The sequence below is a fragment of the Trichoplusia ni genome, chromosome 20 (genome assembly GCF_003590095.1).
Source record: "Trichoplusia ni isolate ovarian cell line Hi5 chromosome 20, tn1, whole genome shotgun sequence".
Classification (NCBI taxonomy): domain Eukaryota; kingdom Metazoa; phylum Arthropoda; class Insecta; order Lepidoptera; family Noctuidae; genus Trichoplusia; species Trichoplusia ni.
In genome coordinates this window covers 5,445,739-5,465,775 of record NC_039497.1, presented here as the reverse complement: position 1 = coordinate 5,465,775, position 20,037 = coordinate 5,445,739, and the positions used below count along the sequence as shown (strand labels likewise).

Sequence of the window (20,037 nt, the reverse complement as noted above, 5' to 3'; positions counted from 1 at the left end):
CTTTGAAACGAGCAATATAGGTTCAGGAAACAGGCACATTAATACGAAATATAATATGCTATTATTTCGAAAGCTTTCGACTTTGTCAACCACTTCAAAATGTTGACGCCATCTGAGGTAATATACTGAACCGTATAAAAACTTATTAAACTAGTCATAAACAGATGACATAAATTAACTTTATTAGTACCTCATCAAAATTAGAGTAAATTTTATATCTTCCAAAACAGAAATTTAGTTTGGAGCATCTCAAGGATGTGTTCTCGGACCATTGTTCTTATAATAAATACACTAGAATATTTTATGTTGCACTCCATACAAATAGTTTTATTAAACAATGTACAGTTTACACCATGATTTTGCACCATAGAAAGTATTTATATTTTTTCTGAAGCGCTTAACAGTTAGTTCAATAATACCTATAAACCGGCTCTAAGCCTAACAGCTTCGAATACTGCATTCTAACTGCATTACAATCTAGAGTACATAGAATATTATTTGTTGACACTGGACTCAAAAGCGGCATAACTCGAATATGACCCTCTCATGGTTGCCATCAGACATTTATAGTTCACGTTCATAATGCCCCCGGCAGAGAGGACTGTTATCCTCTGCGAGTTTTGTAACATTACGAGGACCATCTTCATATTACTCTTTTCGAAGTTCTCCCAGCCACAGGCGTACACAGACCTGTAGAACACGACAGCGGCATCCTTCATTTTCTGCCCGATGAAGCAATCCATAGCCATTTGCATAAACACAAAAGGTACCATCATGTACGTGTTACGTAAGCCACCAAGAAGATTAAATAATAGTCCGGCGATTAATAAAAATAAACCAATTCCTAGGATTCCTTTGAGCTCGTCTTTAAGTTTAGCGTAGAACAGCTTGAGTGTAGCGTGTTGGGCGATAATGTCCTTAAGTCTGTCAGAGACATATTGATTCAAGATTCTTTGTTTCTTTGCTTCATCTTTTCTTTTTCCTATTTCAAAGTTTGTTAAAGTTCTGTAGTGATCTTGTGCTTCTTTCCAAATGTTATCGAGTTCGTGACTGAGAGAAAGCATCCGGGCTTCAGCGTACCCCGTGATGATGATGATGTAGGCTGTCACGTTCGCCGATATCCCGGATATCAATGTAACACTCACGATCATCATGACGGCTACTATTTCATAGTCTGGTGATTCCTTCATCGACCTGAACCCTGTAGGTAAAGCAGATTCAGGTGTTTAGTAATGTAAGAAATTATCGGGAAAATCTTATCTTCGTTTCTATTACCATAAGCGACAAACGTTTCATCAGACAAGTGGACTGGAGCGATGAAATGTTTGATGATGAAGATGATTCCACAGCCTACGATGATTATCCACAATACGATGGCTCTCTTCTTCACATCGCGTAGATGTCTGTGGACGTTCTTTGAGAGACGAGTGCCGGGGACCATTTTGGAATCGAACTCTAGGAAGTCAACAGTAAGTTTCCGTATTTTTTCTCTAAAATAAACATGTATTATTGTAATGAATTATATTAAAAAGGGTTTTTAATATATATCAATAAATCTGAAACAAAAATCCGCTCGCAATACGAGACTGTTTTGAAACATGAAAACTTTGCAACAGAATTACGGTAACCTTAAAAATCACTAACAAAATAGATCTCATTTTCATCCATGCTCACGGATAAACTTTATTCTATGATGTACCTTAAATTACTATGGCAATAATTCTTTAAAACATACTCATACATTTTTAACTTCATGTACATCAGCTTCAGGATTCCAATCTCAGTGGGCACTCCGATAGACAGTGCCATCATGGTGGCCACCGTCTGGCCAGACCCCGAGCTCCTCACGAATACGAACCACAGCATACTGAACAAGTAGATGTAGAAATAGCAGAAGGATGCAAAAGCTATCGCTACGTAAACCAATGTCGGTATTCCTGTAGACATTGAAAACGTACATGATAATAGTGTACTTGACAAATATACTGTTTAGTCCGTCGGGCAGATTTTCAAAAAATATTGGATACGTATATAACATTTAGTCAAATATAATATTGATAATTATAATGTGATCAAATTTCCCTCTTAAACCAGGCCTCTCGATTCAAAATATCCCAAAAATTTATCCACAGAGGCTACATCTACTTGTAGTAAGTCTCTTTCACCAGTTTGCAGGCCTGCAGCACTCCTGCTACATAAGGTGTGGGTCAGCCTACTGACTGCACTGGTAAGGAGGACTCTCGTTCTAAAATCTTACAAATATTACCTTTTTTGTGTTTGCTGTCAATATTGAGTGTGAACAGTCTGAGGAACACGGACACGTTCCACAACATCGTCGGCAGGTCGCAGTAGCCCAGACCGAACTTACGAACCTGCTCCCACATTCTTAGAATTTCTAATTTATTTACAATCGCAATAAATAACTAGTCAACTAAAAACATTAATGTCTTTATTTACTCTTAAATCAGTATGAAATAGAACCTGTGAGAAACCCAAAATATTGACAAGGTATAGACCAAATTTAAAAAGTTAAAGGGGTTTCCCTCAGTCAAACTTTTCACCTAATGTGTAACAAAAACAATGAAGTATTTAACAAGTTAGTAATTAACGATTATTAACAAGAGGTGTGATGTTGACGATGACACTAAATACCACCTGCACGTAGTAATTATGATATCATCGTAACAATACATACGTGTGACAATTATTTACACTTGCAGACTCCCTAAGAGTCTAGTTAGACTATTTTAAAATGAGTATCAGAAACTTCTTTTTAGAACATATTTTTTATGTTTATTTATTTTATTTTGGTATAATCATAATTCATAGCGTGAGAATGGAAGAAGAAAATCAAAAAAGGTTGATCGAGTTGGTCTGACTCGGAAATAAAGATTGAGAACAAATAAAATGTATAATTTCTTTTTGAGACTTCGCTGTTTGCACGTCACCGGGCCGTATCTCATGTTCCTCCATAGCTTAAGAGTTGACATTTCGAACAGGTGTCTGCTGCCGCTACAATCCATCGAAAATTTTACCATTTTGCGATTTGGTACTAGTTTTGCTAATTTACGCCGTGTTTGCAAACATTAATATTTAATCTATACTGATATATAAAGCTGAAGAGTTTGTTTGTTTGATTGTTTGTTTGAACGCGTTAATCTCAGAAACTACTGGTCCGAATTGAAAAATTATTTTTGTGTTGAATAGACCATTCATCGAGGAAGGCTTAGGCTACTGCTACCGCTGCGACTAATAGGAGCGAAGATACAATGGAAAATGTGAAAAAAACAGGGCAGGTATAAATCATAACTTATATCTTCTACCCACGGGGACGAAGTCGCGGGCAACAGCTAGTAATCTATAAGGAGAAAACTAATTTCTGTATTTTTTAAAAAATTTTAGGTTCAGTAGTTTCGGAGATAAGGGGGGGGGGGGAATGGTCAATTTTCGTCTATTTTCTTGAATAACTTGGAAACTATTTCTTTTAAAATTACAAAAAAATACATTTAAGATCTTCTCAACAAGACCTTTCATTTGATATGCCACACGATGCAGTTTTCAGTTTTTTTTTTTAATTTTCCTCTTCCCCCCAAAAATGACCCCCCGTATACAGATTTCATCTGCTCTCGTCACACCTCTGTGTTTGGGTCACAGGAATTTTAAATTTCAACTTAATCGGTCTGATAGATTCGGAGATAATTGACTGTAAGCGACGGACGGACAGACACACGAGTGATCCTATAAGGGTTCCGTTTTTGTATTCAGACGTACGGAACCCTAAAAAGTTAACATTATTACATATTTATTAAAAAAAAAAACATAGTTTTGCCTGTAATACGCTAATAAAACATCGCGCGTGCATACCTAATCATGCTATAAGGATTATTTTTGTGTATCGGTTGTCGCACTCGATGCACTTCGCGGCGTAGTCCACGCGCAAACTTCGTGCAATACTGTTCGACCTTATTGACAGTAATTGTTATTACCAAACCGTGCTTATCAGCGCTACTTTTAGTCTTTAATGTGTTTATTATTTATTTATTTATTTATCTTTAAACAAATAGGTAGGTAACTTATTAACTAAGCCCCACAAAACCGTTGCAATGGTTTGACTGTGGGGTCGATGAGTCTCTAGACATAGTTACTATCTTACTTAAATGTACTTATTACTAAATATTTTTATTTTTAGATTTGTTTTGTTGTTATTGTATGAAATAGGTATGAGTGGTTTTGCTAGTGTTTAAATATATTCATAGTTTACTTTTATTTCTTCATAGTTGACTTAATAGTTGTTACGAATATTAGTTATTATGGTGGTGTTTAAATTTATTAATAGGTTCATGTAGATAATAATATACTTAATTAGGCATAATTGGATAGAATTTTGTGTGTATTTAAATAAAAAGTTATATACTTTAGGTACCTAATTATATATTTTTTAGATTTTAATTTTGTAGTTATTTAGGATCAGTTTTATTATTAAAGTACTATAATTTAAGTAGACAAATATATTTCGTAAAATATGTTAGGTAGCTTCATAAACCTTCCATTAAAAATACACAATGCCACCTAAAAAACAACGATCTATATCCCGAAATTCGAGTGATGCCAAGAGGAGAAAATATCCGCGTTCTCAAGAATCAGCAGAGGAAAGGGCACATCGGTTAAACTCTATGAGAGTTAGAACCTCAACTTCTCGAGCCAATGTAATCTCTGGACTGAAAATGATGCGAAGAGCAAGGAGTATTAGATTAGATTGGTCGTGGACTATCTATCTGTACTCAGCTGTTGGAAGTCACTATTCCACGCGGACAAAGTCACGGGCGAAAGCTAGTTTCAAATAAAAACTTTTGATTTTGATTTGGAATAAGAAGTACTTAAAAGAGTGGTCAAAGTTAAGCAACGATTTTTACCCACAGCTAAATAAAGGGCACCCACAAGCGTATTTGTCACCTTACCGAATTCTTTATCTTTAGCCTATACTATATATGAGCGGAATACTTCAAAATCAATATTTTTTCTTTCTATTAATAGCCAGCGAATTATCCGCGTCGAAAAATGACTTTGGCTTATTTTTTTTTAAGATACATCCTTTAACTAGGTACATGTAAAGTACATGACTCCGTTGCCTACGATGACTATCCACACTATGATTGCCCTCTTTTTTTCATCGCGTAGACGTTCGATTACGTTCTTTGAGATACGATTATCGGGGAGCATTTTGGAATCAAACTCTAGGAAGTCATCAGTAAGATTACGAATTTTATGTCTACAAGAAACTAAATATTTATTTATATTATTATTATTTCAAAGTAATTATTATGTGTAACAGAAATGTCTGGTGAAGAATTAAAATTGCTTATGAAATTATACGCTGTTTACAAGAAGTTAATTGTCAATTCTGAAAAACTCTTAAATCTCCGCGGCCTTGGCCACACATCATTTGAAATAAACTTACTCAACTCATCAACAACATCGTTCATCACAATCCCACATCTCACATAGCAGTAAGAGGAAGAAAGATAAATGTTACGCGCTGCTAATCATGGTATCAATGTCTTTCAAAACTGCTCTTACATTTGTAGTTACATAAATAGTAGCTTCAGGATCCCGATCTCAGTGGGCACTCCGAGAGATAGCGCCAACAGGGCGTCCACCGTCTGACCAGTCTGCGGACTTCTCACAAATGCGAAGCACAACACACTGATCAGGTTAATGTAGAAATAGCAGAAGTATGCCAGCTCTACCGCTACGTATACTAATATCGATATTCCTGTAGAAACATAAATGATTATTAATATTTTGGTCAAGGATTGTTCCAGGGACTAGTTCCCGTAAGTCATCCACTTTTTCAATGACCGACTCACAAATCACCAAATCACAGATAGCAGTGTAGAACTAAAGGCTGCATTCAATTGTAGTGACACTTTTGCACTTGTGGAAGAGAGAGACCGCTTTACACCAAATAATGCGCTGTCACGCTTCACCACTGCAGCAGTCTGGCTATAAAAGACTGAAAGAAAGAGACAAAGAAAGACACGAAAATGATCCCACGGTGGCATAAAATCGGTGTTTATCCTGGCTATAAACTTTCTGTGTACCAAGTTTCGACTAAATCTGTTCAGTGGTTTTCGCGTGAAAGAGGAACATACAGCCATACATAGTTTCGCGTTAATAATATAAGACGTCGCTTGGTTCACTGGTCACGGGGACTCTCGTCTTCTAAGTCTTGTAGTGTTTAAGTATGTGTCTGGTATTCTTATTACCTTATTTGTGTTTGCTGTCAATATTGAGTGTGAACAGCCTGAGGAACACTGATACGTTCCACAACATCGTCGGCAGGTCACAATAGCCCAGCCCGAACTTACGTACCTGCTCCCACATTGTTTTTAATTTCATATTTATTTTCGGCCCCAGATAATAAACCGAACAACTAATAACAAACCTAGAAGGTATTAAAAATATATAGTAATTTAGAGAAAAATGGTAGACCAACATTTAAGTTGGTCGAAACCAGTCTTCCTCAATCAAAATGTTTCACCTAATGTCTAGCAACTCTAGGAAAACCAATGAAGTATTAAACTTGAAACGGTTATTCATAAGAGGTGTGGTTGACGATGATGTAAAATACCACCTGGAGTTAGTAATTATGATATCATTGTAACCAAACATAGTTAAATATTCTATTTTAGAAGTGTGATAATTATTTACACGTGGATAGAAGTCTAGGTGGACTATTTCAAAATTACCATTAAAAACTCCTTTCTCGCCTTCGCTTATTAAAAAAGGAAAAATATAAAATGTTATTTTCTTTAATTTCGGTTCACCCCTTAGGAAAATATCTCTATCTGGAAATCATCCTAGCTCAATTTGGCTCACAACCTGGTCCTCCGCCTTCCGCGTCCAGTCCGAACAAGCTGCATTTTAGATCATCGACCCATCTTTGTAAAGGACGTCCTACACTGCGTTTGCCGATTCATGGTGTCCGGTCACATACAGGCTTACATGAGGACACCGGTCCTTTCCAACTTGTCCAGGATCAACAAGCGGAAGCTGTTAACGCCGTATCTCTAGCGCGATACACCCTACAACAGCCGGCGTACCCCACAATACCGTTTCTCGTTAAAGCAGGTTCTGGGTATTAGGTTTGTATAATAAAAACACTAAAGTAACACCACTAAATATATTAATTTTCAATAAAGGTTCCATTTGTGAAATGCTAGGTGCTTGGTTCATTTTGAAATACTCCAAAAACGACATTACTAACTAGTGTAAGTGCAGCGACAACTACGTTCTACTGGAAAATCCGCTCGGGTTTCCGAAATTCAGTTCTCAATACTGGATCTAAAAGTAGTATAAGTCGAATAAGTAGCCTTCATAGTAGCCATTAAACATACGTAGTCCATTTCAACAAAGTCTAAAGCGGAGACAACAGCAATCTTCTGAGCATTCTGTAGGATGATGAGAACCATCTTCATATTCCGACTGTTGAAGTTCTCCCATTGGCAGTCATACACGGCCTGCTCAAACACGACGCCCGCATCCTTCATCCTCTGCCCAATGTAGCAGTCTAGGCCGACGAGTAGGATCCCGAAAGGCAGTTGCATATATGTGTTCTCCAGCCCACCAAGAAGAACGCAGATCACTCCAAGAAGAAGCAAGAACAGACCGATGCCTATACTTCCCTTGAAGACCTCATTGAGTTGGTAGAAGAATTTCTTAATGGTAGCGTGGAGAGGGATGATGCGGCAAAGACTATCAAAGACGTATTTATTCATAATGATTTGCTTTCTTCTTCCATCTTCAGACACACTTGATGCCTCTACCTCCGCTACCAGCTCATAGTGGAGTTCTGCATCGTCCCAAAGATGTAAGAGCTCTTCACTCAGAGCTAACAGTTGGGATTCGGCGTATCCAGTCATCATTATAAAGTAAGTCGTCACACTTGCGGAGATCGCAATTATTAATGATACGGCAAAAACCATCATGGCGCTAGATATTTCAAAATTTGGGGATTCGTTCATAGGTTCAAGTCCTGGAGGAAGGTAAAAAGTAAAGAATTTTAGATCTATTGAACAAGAATAAATAACATTTCATCTAGTTGAGTTTATTACCGTAAAGAACAAAAGTGTCCTGAGTCAAATGTTCAGGGATGATGAAATGTTTCGTCATGAACAGAACCCCATTGATCGACATGAAAGTCCAATATGTGATGGCCCTTTTCTTGGTGCTCCGCAAATGCTTTTGAAGGTTTTTCGAGAATCGGCTGCTCAGGGCCGTTTTGGAGTCAAAGTCACGGAATTCGTCTGTAAGCGCTCGTATTTTGTCTCTAAAAGTAAAATATAATTAATCCAATATCAGGAGCGAAAAAAAAATACACTCTAAACTTGAAATTTTCAAAGCTAATTGTGCAGATTCTTAATTTGAGTTCCTTTAAGTCCTTAAATGATAAAAACTAAGTTTTCATCAAGAATTGTAATTAACTCCAATTCGGAAGTCGGTTAAATAATTTATCTAACTTCCCTCTTCTGAACATGATGATCCTTACATATAAAGCAACATAAACAGTAGTTTGATTGTCCCGATCTCGCTGCATATGCCCAGGGACGCGGCTATCATGGCGGAGTCCTTCTGCCCCGTGACCGGGCTCCGGACGAACACGAACCACAGCATGCAGATCAAGTATATGTAGAGATAGAAGATATACGAGACCCCTGTCACTATGTAGAAGATAAGAGGTATTCCTGAAAATAGAAATTGACTAAGTGATTTTTTTGTTAAGAATGGCTTAGGAACACATTTAATTTCTATTATTACTTCTATTAGTACAATCATTTGCTATATGATTGTACTAATAGAAGTAATAATTAATTTAATCAAGGCATAAAAAAATTCATCGGCATCGCTGCCGGCTGGGAGTGTGCCCAAAAAGCTGGAGTGGTTACTTTCTCAATCCCACACTAAGCGATTTTTATTATTGAAACGATTTTAATGAATCCTAGGCCATCTAGCCGATATCAACTATATAAAAACATTCTAAAACAACCAACTGTTGTCAAAAGGGTTTAGTTAGGCTCAAACATGTTTGATCATTTACGATTCGATAGCACGGATAGCCGAGTGGTTCAGGTCATCACGCAAAAGCCACCAATCGCGACGTGTTGCGTGTTTGATCCCCGCGTAAAAAAGCATGTACCCCGAATGCTTGTCCTGATTCTGAGTCTGTGTGCCTGTAACTTGTATTCGTAAAGCCCTGCAAAAGAGAGCTTTATTCAAATCCGTCTGTTAAATACATTAATGCAGGAGTAGTGGTTTTTTTAAAGTAAATCATTTGATAAAAAATAAATACTCCCGTGAATCCTTGTATCGCGGGGGTTTCACAAACATACAATTCACATGGACAAAGACACCCAGACTCAGAACAAGCTCAAGCACTCGGCTATCCGTGCAGTCGCGACATACCTTTTTTGTATGTGCTGTCTATATTGACTGTAAGTGGTCTCAGCAGCACCCCGATGTTCCCTATCATAGTCGGTAGGTCACAGTACTCCAGACCGAACTTACGAAGTTCTTCCCACATTGCCCGAAAATTAAACATGCAAGTATGATGACTTAAAGCAACAGAAATATTAATATATACTATGAGTACTTTGTGTAGACAGTAATTTGTCGATGCGAGACCCAAGATATGTATGCTTTAGCCTTCTTTCAAAAGTGAACCGTAAATTCTTAAAGCCGATATAGACGGTGCGGAAAATGTCGCGCAAGTTGTCATACATTGAAGGCCATGTTACATCGCTTTTGAAACTATGGCTACGAGACTCCTCAAAGTATGTTCTTGCACAACAACCCTCGAATCATCTAATCGAACCTTAACTTACTCCCTATTTTCTGAGAAGTTGAAACAGGCAATTAAGTGGTTAGTATATATTAACAAAGTGACGTATACTGTTGACAGGTAAACACTGGCTGCAGTCAGTAATTATGCCGGTTGAGTAGCTAGTGTCAAAATTGTATGCAATAGGTGTTTGTTGTTGAATTTCCTAATACGCTAATTACAGAGTACATGTTTCTGTTTTGAGCTGTTTGTTAAGGGGAGGGTTTAGTTAAGATAGTTGTTAGTGATATTAATTGGTATAGGAACTATTAATTTCTGCATCTATTTTGGATTGTTCATGTCTGTTCTCCCATTGGCTGGTACTGATGATAGCTTGTAGATGAGACTCATTATAGTTTTTGTTAACAAGGCTGTTGCTTTCTCGTGACAGACTTGTTTTTCCGTGTAAACCTTTCATCCCTTAAAGTTATAGCAAGACTTACAAAATATGTCACGAGTGTTTCAGCATCCACTTATAGGTTGGTAAAGATTAATAAAAATATCTAAAAGGGTCAATTAAGACTCAGCGTCTGCCTTAAGATATTTTTTTAATCTTTTCCAGTGAATAAAATTCTGTCACTAGTGGCGCTGCAAGGCTACATAAACCTTCTGGTGAGTAGTGGCAAAAAGCTTCACGGCAGCTCGCATGTAACCATTTACTTCTTGTGAAATGTATTGCATCCTAGTCGACTAATTTAACACGAGAACGAACGACACGTCTTTAATCATTCAACGACACGTTTAGCCCGTATTTTGTGTATACGATACACAATATGCAGGGGTTCTGAACATTTTGCGTACTGCATTAGTATCTGAATGAGTCCTTTGTAACAAGCTCAGTGAGAACGTGTAAACACGGCGGTACCGTATTCCGATTAATTCCGCGTTTGTGGGCACTATTGCACCGGCTGTTTGCCTAATCGATTCAAAACTTTGGCCCGATACACTTTTACAGATAATCTATTCGTATAGGAACTCGTATTGGAGGTGGTATGTCGTTCATTTGTTAATTTTGGTCAATAAAAATCAAATCAAGAACTTTTTTCTTTATTTCGTAAACACTACACTACTATATCTTGATATTTAAAAGTATTGTACAATACAAACTAGTCTATTAACTCAAATGTAAAAAAATATAAATCGATTATCTTTTTAACACATAATACGTAATAAGTATTTCTACTCCTCATTTGTCATACTTTACAAGGCCGACCTAAGTGTGGTGTAGGCAGAGTAGATTCCCCTAGTAACAGACATGAGACAGCTGAAGCTCAGCATGCTGATGCCGCCAGCGGACAGCGTCATGGTCTTCTGCGAGCTCTGCAGGATCACCAGCACCATCTTCATGTTGGCCTTGTCGAACTTCTCCCATTTACAGTCGTAAACTGCAGCTTCGAAGACGATGCTGGCATCCATGAGGCGTTGGCCAGAGAAACAGTCCATTGCCACCTGGAAATACAAGAACGCGATTTTGTCTCGGGTCCTGTTTGACAGGTGTATATGTTTTTCATTCTAGCTACACGGGATTGGATTATGAGAACATTACAATACAAATATTTTTGGAGTGCTTTACTTTAGTATATGTAACTAACCAGTCACCTACCTGCATGAATGCGAAAGGCATCTGAAGGTACGTGTTCTCTAACTTCCCAAGCAGTTCTGCTATCAGTCCAAGTATCAACAGGACGAAGCCCATGGCTATCGCTCCTCTGAACACGCTCTCCACCTGTCGCAGCAAATTGATGACAATCGAATGCCGAGCCACGATCTCCTTTAGCCGCTTTGCTAGATACTTATTAATGATAAGCTTGGTCTCATGATCATATTCATTGAAGTTTGCTATAGAATTAGTCTCTTCTATTTGTGACCTCGCGTCTTTGACGGCGTCGGGCCAAACGTTCAGCATCTCCTCGCTCAGAGCCAGCATCTGTGATTCTGTGTAGCCTGTAATGACGATGAGATACGCAGTCACGGTTGCTGGAGGATAGCAAATGAAGAATATTCCAGCGATCGTCATAAGATAAGCGATCTCGTAGTTTGGAGTTACGAACATTGGTTCAAGACCTGGAAATAATCTTGGCTTAGAGAAAAGTGAAAGAAAAAAAATAAGTGAAATAAAGAATTGGACTGACTATCGACAAAAATACAAAACAAATGTTTGTGCGTCCATAAAATGTTATACGTGCAAGCTCAAATAACAAAAGTTAATATCCTTCACTTTGATGAAACACCGGACTATCTTAGGGCAAGATTAGCAACCCCGTTACCATCTCGGTAGCTAAATACTTTACCATAAATAACGTAGTAGTTCTCCGGCAGGTTCCTCCCGGACATCACAATGGGCTTCATGAGGTACAGCACTCCGTTCCCGACCAGCACCATCCAGTAGATGATGGCGCGCTTCTTCACGTTCCTCAGGGACTTCAGCAGGTTCGCCTGGAAACGGCTGCCCTGGACCACCTGCGAGTCGCACTCCAAGTAGTCGTCAGCTATCTTCTTGTATTTGTCACTGTTCACAACAATAATGCAGGGGGGCATAATTTATTTGAAGCTAGTAGAACGCCTGTAATCCGAATTAATTGGGACCGGGGTCGAAACGGATACTCACTTTGGTTTTTCTGTTTCTCTGTAATTCATAATTTGAAGAATATTTTGGACAACTTTTATAGACTTCATTTTATTTAAATTGTGATTATACTTTATTTGAATTGTCTCAACACATCTCATGATACTAAAAATTATCATATACCAAACACACTTACATATAAACCCACATATACAGCAGCTTGAGGGTTCCGATCTCGCTGGAGATGCCGAGGGACAGCACCACCATGGCCGCCACCAGCTCGCCCGTGATGCGGCAGCGCCAGAACACGAACCACGCCATGCTGAACAGGTACACGTAGAAGTAGCACGCGGCCGTCACGATGGAGACCAGGTAGCAGATGAAGGGGATACCTGGAGGGACATCTACTTGTCTTAATAACTTCAGAAAAAACATGAATGATTCACGGATTCAAATGGTCCAAAATAAAAAGCTAAGAATGGAGTATTTTGGTATACCTTGGTTGAAGGCCTGTGTCCAGTCTAGCGGTGGGATGCAATGACCACACATTTTTTTCAACCTTTTAAGGATTAGATATTACTGCCACTCTTACTAAGTATTACGCATAATACTTTTTCATAAGTTTGTAGTCGGAGTTTGGTAATGGCACTAAAACTTTACGGTGGAACTGAGGTCACGTCTTAAAATTAATTGATTGAGGGTATGTAAAACTAATACTCATATACATCCATGATAATACTACTTTAAGACGCGTTGGTAGACGCCTTGGAGCTATGGATTTCATTTTAATATTGCCAATTTCTCATTATACATTACCTTCATGGTACTTGCTGTCTATATTAACAGTCAGGAACCTCAGCAGCACAGCCACATTGCTGAGCATAGTCGTCAGATCGCAGTACTCCAAACTGAACTTACGAATGGCATCCATCTTAGAAAAATAATCGATTGCTGGAAATTTTATGGAGAATTCTAGAACATTTTTTTTATCAGATGTACTGTCATTCACGTACTTCTTGATATTTCTTTCTTTCTTCTTCAGTTTATATATAGAAGAAAACGATCATCCATTTAGCGTATATGGTACAGTACGTCAATGAAAAAAGAACTTAAGAAGGAATATTAAGATGTTTTAAAGGTAAAAAATATAAAAACCCTTTTATACAAAGAGTTAATTAGTGAGACATGAATTTAAAATGAAATAACAAGCGGTTATACATGTACTATAGCGGTAACCGAACTATAAAGATCTATAATCAGGTGCTGACGGGTTAACACCTGTGAATTGACGGGTTTTCCAAATACACGACCATGTTTGGGTTTAAATGTGAGACAAATTTAAAACTAGTAAGCTTACAGCCATAGATTGATATGATATTAAGCTTTGATATACTCTTAAATATCTCTCATGTTAAGAAAACCTGTATTAACAAAATAGACAAAGTTATGTTTAAAGGAATCTGAAAGGTGATTGACGTTTAAGCATTTGGTCTTAAGAGGAATATAAAAATAAAAATACATACTCATTAAAAGCTGTTTTGTTCTAAAATTGTCTTTTGTGTTGAGTATGAGTCCTTAAAAATGAGCTGACGTGGGGTCGCACCGCCAAAAACTTAGGATGCTAGTCGCAAAATACGCAAGAGTAAAACGCTATGAAGTAATTTTGAAATTTCCTTAAGAAAGATATGAAAATAATGTAGGCTAGTAATGTATTTGCATCCTCAAGGAATTACTGTTTAGGAATGTTAGATATCCAAAAAAGGCACAACGCATCTTGTCAATCGCCGAATACTTAGTAACACAGTTAAACAACGCAACTATTTGTAATATGGATTAGCTTTTTACAAATGTTGTTAATATTTTGCAACTACTAATGCCATCTATCGTCACGAAAAGTTGTTACATTAACACACACCTTTTATCTTCTTTCCAAATATCTTGTGTAATGCGCCATCTCTTGGCGAAGAAAGGTATCAAATTCAACATGCTTTTTTCGGAAACGGAAGCAAACGGGATCGTTTCTCATTTTAGTCTATGTGAAACACAATCACCTTAAAATCGTTTTTATTTAATAATTTGGGACAATGTTCTAAACGCACATAATTCCCTAATATAATCTAAAAATTAACAACTGACTTTCAATAGTGCTTGTAACAAGATACATTTTCCTGGCTAGCGCCGAACAAATCGTTCACATGTACTGAACTTAAGCGTTTAAATACTTTCCCGAAAAGATTGTTATTCCTTCCCATTTGTACATTCATTTTAGTGGAATGACGTAATTGACACTCATACAAAAAAAAGACCTTAATTAAGTAGTAGGTACAGTGTCTACTACAAACATGATATCAAGGACAATTCCTGCAAACAATAGCCACATGGCCACCCTTATGCTCTGTGTGTTTTATAATAACACGTCACTTTTTATTTCTGACAAACATTTGATAATACAGTAAAAACACGTATGAGTAGGAGTCAATAACGAATGTGGAATCATAAATCCACCTTAAATAATTGACTTATTAGTTCTTTTTTTTTTCTTAATTCACGATCATGTTTTCCTAACAGCCATCTTACATAATTAACTTCGGTAAGCGTTAACGATTATAAAAAAAACTGGCATTTCGTCCTACTGTATAAGTATTTGAGAATTTTCGATGAATATCGTGAATTAAACGGGTCAGTACCATACATTATAGAAATTAATTTAATGTTTAATCTTGTAGAAACATGACTTCGGTTTCGGTTCGGGTAAATATTCTTACATACATTCAAATAAAGCTGAAGTAAAACATTTTTTTTTGCTAGTGCACATATATTTATTTAGTGACGAAAAGAACATATAATAAAAATGTGTGACAACAAGTGTTATCATTACAAATATTTTAAATTAGCATGTGAAAGAATGGTACAGTTATAAGTAGAAAAAAAGCGGAACCGCTTTCATCTTAATCCATAGTAGACCTCAAAGTGGTGTAAGTAGAATAAATAGACTTAATGATAGCCATGAAGCTGACGTAGTTCAGTGTAGTGACTCCACCAGCGGTCACAGACATCGACTGCTGGGAATTCAACAGCATGATCATCACGGACTTCATGTTCTTCTTATCAAACCTCTCCCATTTACAATCGTACACGGCTTGCTCGAACATCACACTAGCGTCGATCACTCTCTGCCCCGTCAGACAGTCCATGCCAACTTGCATTAATGCAAACGGTACCTCCATATACGTATTTTCGAGTCCTCCAAGCAATTCTGCTATTAGAGCAGTGATTAAGAGACAGAATTCTATTGCTATAGCTCCATTGAAGGTCCCTTCAATTTGACCAAGTAGGTCTAGATTTACCGCGTGACTCTTTCCTATCTTCTTCAAATTTTCTTTGACATACATATTAATGATTTTGTCTTTAGAGTCATCAGTCTCGGATATATCAACAGCTTCTTTATTTTGAAAATATTTTTCTTCAGCATCATCCCATACATGCTTAAGTTCTTCAGCTAAAGCGGTCATTTGAGCCTGAACGTACCCTGTTATGATGATAAGAAAGGCCGAAATATTTGCGGTGAGATAGCAAATTAAACAGTCTGACATCGCCATCATTATGAAAGAGATTTGGAAGTTAGGCGTCTCAAACATGGGTTCCAAACCTGTAAATATAGAAAGGCTTTTGTGAAATTGTGTACCTAATATTTATAATATTCTCTAGACAGAAAAAGATAGGAGAGAAGTAGTCAAAAAACAAACCATAAAGTACCAAGACGTCGTCCATAAAATGTCTGCCCGGCAAGAGGATGGGTTTAGCGATATACATCAAGCCGTTCCCGATGATAACCATCCAGAACAACATAGCTCTCTTCTTCACGTCTCTGAGGGTCTTCAATAGGTTGCCTGAGAAGCGGGACCCAGGGACCACTTTGGAGTCACACAATAGACAATCGGATACGATTTGGCGAACATCCTTGCTGGAATTGTTTTATAATTGGTAAATATTATTTTTTATCCGATTCCGGTTTAGAATTAACAAAAAAGTGAAAAATTTACTACGGCTGACTCGGGACTCAGACTCGTTTTTTGAGGAACGCTCCTTATAAACTTACTCACATGTAAATAAGCATATACAGAAACTTGACCGCACTGATTTCGCTGGCGATGCCCAATGAGAACACAATGAGAGCCGCCAGCAAGTCTCCCGTCTCTGGACATCGACAGAAGACAAACCATATCATAGAGACGAAATACACGTAGAGATAGCAGAGAACTGCCACCGGCGTCAGGATGAAGAAGATGATGGGGATACCTGAAAAATGATGTAAATTTAAATAAGAACGTAAAGTCGAAGCAGTTAGGTTCACTTTAGAAAGTCTTTATTTTAGATTCGATTCGATTATTTACTATCTCTTTGCTCTATTTTGACCCTTAACTACGACCGCAAGTGCACAAAAGCCCGTTTCTTTTCAACAATGAAAAGAAAAAATACAGAATGCTTGTTTTGAGTCTTTATATCTTGTGCCTGTGACTTTAATGTTCATGAAATCCTCTCGATACAAGTATTAGATTCCATAGTTCGACGACCTCCGTGGTCGAGTGGCGACAGTACGCACGCGTACGCACCGGTTTCAAGGTGTCGCTAGCTCTGAGGTCCCGGGTTCGATCCCCGGTCGAGTCAATGTAAAAATTCACATTCCTACATTGTCTCGGGTCTGGGTGTTTATGGTACCTTCGTTGTATCTGAATTCCTTTAGCAACTTACTTTGGGTTCAGAACAATGTATGTGATGTTGTCCGCATTTATTTATTTATAGTTCAAGTAAAAGTGAAAATAAATGGTAACTTTAATACTTACGCTTTTCATCACGTACATCAATTTTCAATGTAAGCGCCTTCAATAGAAAAGCAACATTTCCCATAGAAGATTTTAAGTCGGAATATTCTAGCCCGTATTTTCGAATGGCCGCCATCATGGTTTACCGATGTACGATGCTTTTTAAACCACTTCAAGCTTTTTGTTATTTCTTCAAATAAATACTTGTACTCCTTTACTTTTGACTAAGCAAACAGTTTTTTTTTTACAGTTTCAGTATATAATTGTGTAATTCCTTAACAGGCTACTACTTAACATAATTTTACCTATATGTGCTAAATTTCTAACTTGTACCTAAAATCCAAAAAATATATAACGGATCCATTTTATACCTGTCCTAATGTTTGTATTCTTACATAAATATCTACCTATTAACTGTCGCTTTTATGTATTTTGTATCAAAATAATAACTACAACTGTTCCTCTAAATATTAAAATAGCCGTGTTCATTAAATCATGGACCCTAGCGTAGTGTAAGCTGAGTACGAGGACTTTATAATTGACATGAAACTACTGAAGCTCAGCGTGGCCATGCCCCCGGCAGACAACGTCATCGTCTTCTGCGAGTTCTGAAGCATCACCAACACTATCTTTTTATTCGACTCATTAAAGTTCTCCCATTTGCAGTCGTACACAGCTTGTTCGAACCTAATGTTGGCATCCATGACCTTTTGCCCTATGTAACAGTCTACCCCTACTTGTATTAACGTGAATGGTATCTGTAGCATAGTGTTGTTTAGTCCACCGAGCAACTCCGCTATTAAACCAGTAATAAGGAATAGGAATCCGACAGCGTTTGGTCCTCTCATTGCATATTCGATCTCCTCCAACAGATTGACATTGACGGCGTGTCTTCCTATAATGTCAACAAGATTCTCTTTTATGTACTGATTAAGTATATCCTCTTCTTTATAATCACTGAATATTTTGTTTTCAAAATAAACTGATTCAAAATTGCTCCATTCTTTCATAGTTTTCTGGTAATGGTTCTGGGCGTCACTCCATAGGTGTAGCATTTCGTCGCTTAGGGATAGCATTTGAGCCTCCGTGTACCCGATGATAACTATGAGGAAGCCAGAAACATTGGCGACTGTGTAACAGATGAAGATGACGTCGATGGCCATCACTACGGCGGCTATCTCGTAGTTAGGAGACTGAAACATTGGCTCTAGACCTAAAAAAATGGGTATTTTGACTATTTTAGGTGGTAGAATAACAGTTTTAGGAATAAAAATAAACATTTTGGTGTTGAGATTCGAATGGCTAACTGGGTCAAACAGATCTTTTTTTATATTGCAATTTGATCATACCTACCGAATAACAAATATCAATACACATGTTGACAGTTCGCTAACTTAGGTACTTACCGAAAATGACGTAAGCGTCGACAGTGAGATGCTGTCCTGGCGTGACGATGGGCTGTGCCACATACAGCACGGCGTCCACCATGAGCACCAGCCAGTAGATGATGGCTCGCTTCTTCACACTCCTGAGAGCCTTCGTCATGTTCTGTGCAAACCGGCTTCCCTTGACCACAAGGGCGTCACACGCTAGATATCTGTTTGTTAAGTTCTTGAGTTTTTTCCTGAAAAATAATAAAACTTAAAAAAAAAATTCGTAAAGGAAGAAGAGAGGAGAATATAAAAAGTATAGGAATATTATTAGGCACAGAGCATGAATAACAAAAGCGGTAAACGAGGACAATCGATTTTCATTGTCAATGCGAGTTTGAAACCTCATTTTGTAAAGTTTAACGTTTCAGTTTATCGGGATCGCACGATAAATAACTTTAGTGTTTAACCGTGAGCTGAGATGGCGACAGAGCCTCAAGTCGAACGGAAATCAAAGACATCGAGACAGACGACGAGACGGCCAATCCAGATAAACTCGTGAGTAAATGAATTATTATAAATTCGCTCCAGGAAAGTTGTAATAATAATACAGTGCTTGGATTTTGTCTTGTGTTAATCAGAGTAGCGTAAAAGTTTAAATGCAGACTGTTGAGAATTATAGGCCTTGTTTTTGTACACCATACTAACTCATATATCCTCATGTAGAACAGCTTGATGATGGCGACCTCGCTGGTGCTGTTCAGGGAGAAGACGATGGCGGCGGCCACCAGGTCACCTGTCTCGCGGCAGCGGACGAACGTGAACCAGATGCCGGAGAACACGTACACGTAGAAATACGTTATGGATACCGATATCGTTAACACGTAGAAAAACGTGGGGATGGCTGTAAATGTAATACTGGATTTAGAGAAGATGATTCAAATGTTAAAGTTATGTGACGAACGCCAAGAATTACCATTAGAATTACAATTACTATTTAGAATATTTGAATGAAATGGGGCAACTAACCTGTTCTAAAGAATACTTTGATGCAAAAATCACAGCAAGGGATTACATCAGATCCATACCAGACTATATCATTTTTAATTGTATAGCAAGAATGACATTCACCTTACAATTTTGTTAACTATGTTTTAATACATATTATTTGGAATGTGTTGACTAAAAACTAAATAAGTCCAATTAAAGTGATTTACTTGTACATACGTTTGTTGTTTCGTCCATCGATGTTTAGAGTCAATATTCTCAGCATATCAGACACATTGGATAACATTGTCGGCAGATCACAATACTCCAAGCCAAACTTGCGAATTTCTTCAGTAATTTTTCGACCCATTTTGATAAGCTCAAATATCTTCACATTCTCAAACAAAAGGTGTC

General features: G+C 37.7%; 6 protein-coding genes across 6 annotated transcripts; all 6 read right to left on the bottom strand.

Annotated features, from left to right (window-relative positions):
* Positions 1–394: 394 nt before the first annotated feature.
* LOC113503824 lies at positions 395–2,491 on the bottom strand. Its single transcript, XM_026885921.1, has one exon. The coding sequence runs from the start codon at positions 1,188–1,190 to the stop codon at positions 495–497; it is 696 nt and encodes a 231-aa protein (XP_026741722.1). The 5' UTR covers positions 1,191–2,491; the 3' UTR covers positions 395–494.
* A 4,741-nt stretch (positions 2,492–7,232) lies between these two features.
* LOC113503755 lies at positions 7,233–8,044 on the bottom strand. The gene has a single exon (XM_026885840.1). The coding sequence runs from the start codon at positions 8,022–8,024 to the stop codon at positions 7,326–7,328; it is 699 nt and encodes a 232-aa protein (XP_026741641.1). The 5' UTR covers positions 8,025–8,044; the 3' UTR covers positions 7,233–7,325.
* A 44-nt stretch (positions 8,045–8,088) lies between these two features.
* Positions 8,089–9,617, bottom strand: LOC113503956. The gene is made up of 4 exons (XM_026886101.1): positions 9,450–9,617; positions 9,166–9,253; positions 8,549–8,787; positions 8,089–8,329 (listed from the first exon to the last, which is right to left on the bottom strand). The coding sequence occupies exons 1-4, from the start codon at positions 9,596–9,598 to the stop codon at positions 8,098–8,100; spliced, it is 708 nt and encodes a 235-aa protein (XP_026741902.1). The 5' UTR covers positions 9,599–9,617; the 3' UTR covers positions 8,089–8,097.
* A 1,443-nt stretch (positions 9,618–11,060) lies between these two features.
* On the bottom strand, positions 11,061–13,851 carry LOC113503753. The gene is made up of 5 exons (XM_026885838.1): positions 13,260–13,851; positions 12,640–12,835; positions 12,169–12,386; positions 11,481–11,941; positions 11,061–11,326 (listed from the first exon to the last, which is right to left on the bottom strand). Exons 1-5 carry the CDS (start codon positions 13,372–13,374, stop codon positions 11,078–11,080), a joined length of 1,239 nt encoding a protein of 412 aa, XP_026741639.1. The 5' UTR covers positions 13,375–13,851; the 3' UTR covers positions 11,061–11,077.
* A 1,443-nt stretch (positions 13,852–15,294) lies between these two features.
* On the bottom strand, positions 15,295–17,418 carry LOC113503752. The gene is made up of 4 exons (XM_026885836.1): positions 17,288–17,418; positions 16,547–16,742; positions 16,190–16,407; positions 15,295–16,092 (listed from the first exon to the last, which is right to left on the bottom strand). Exons 1-4 carry the CDS (start codon positions 17,403–17,405, stop codon positions 15,392–15,394), a joined length of 1,233 nt encoding a protein of 410 aa, XP_026741637.1. The 5' UTR covers positions 17,406–17,418; the 3' UTR covers positions 15,295–15,391.
* Positions 17,419–17,741: 323 nt separating this feature from the next.
* LOC113503751 lies at positions 17,742–20,014 on the bottom strand. Its single transcript, XM_026885835.1, has 4 exons — positions 19,864–20,014; positions 19,345–19,540; positions 18,673–18,890; positions 17,742–18,479 (listed from the first exon to the last, which is right to left on the bottom strand). The coding sequence occupies exons 1-4, from the start codon at positions 19,991–19,993 to the stop codon at positions 17,755–17,757; spliced, it is 1,269 nt and encodes a 422-aa protein (XP_026741636.1). The 5' UTR covers positions 19,994–20,014; the 3' UTR covers positions 17,742–17,754.
* Between the last annotated feature and the right edge of the window lie 23 nt (positions 20,015–20,037).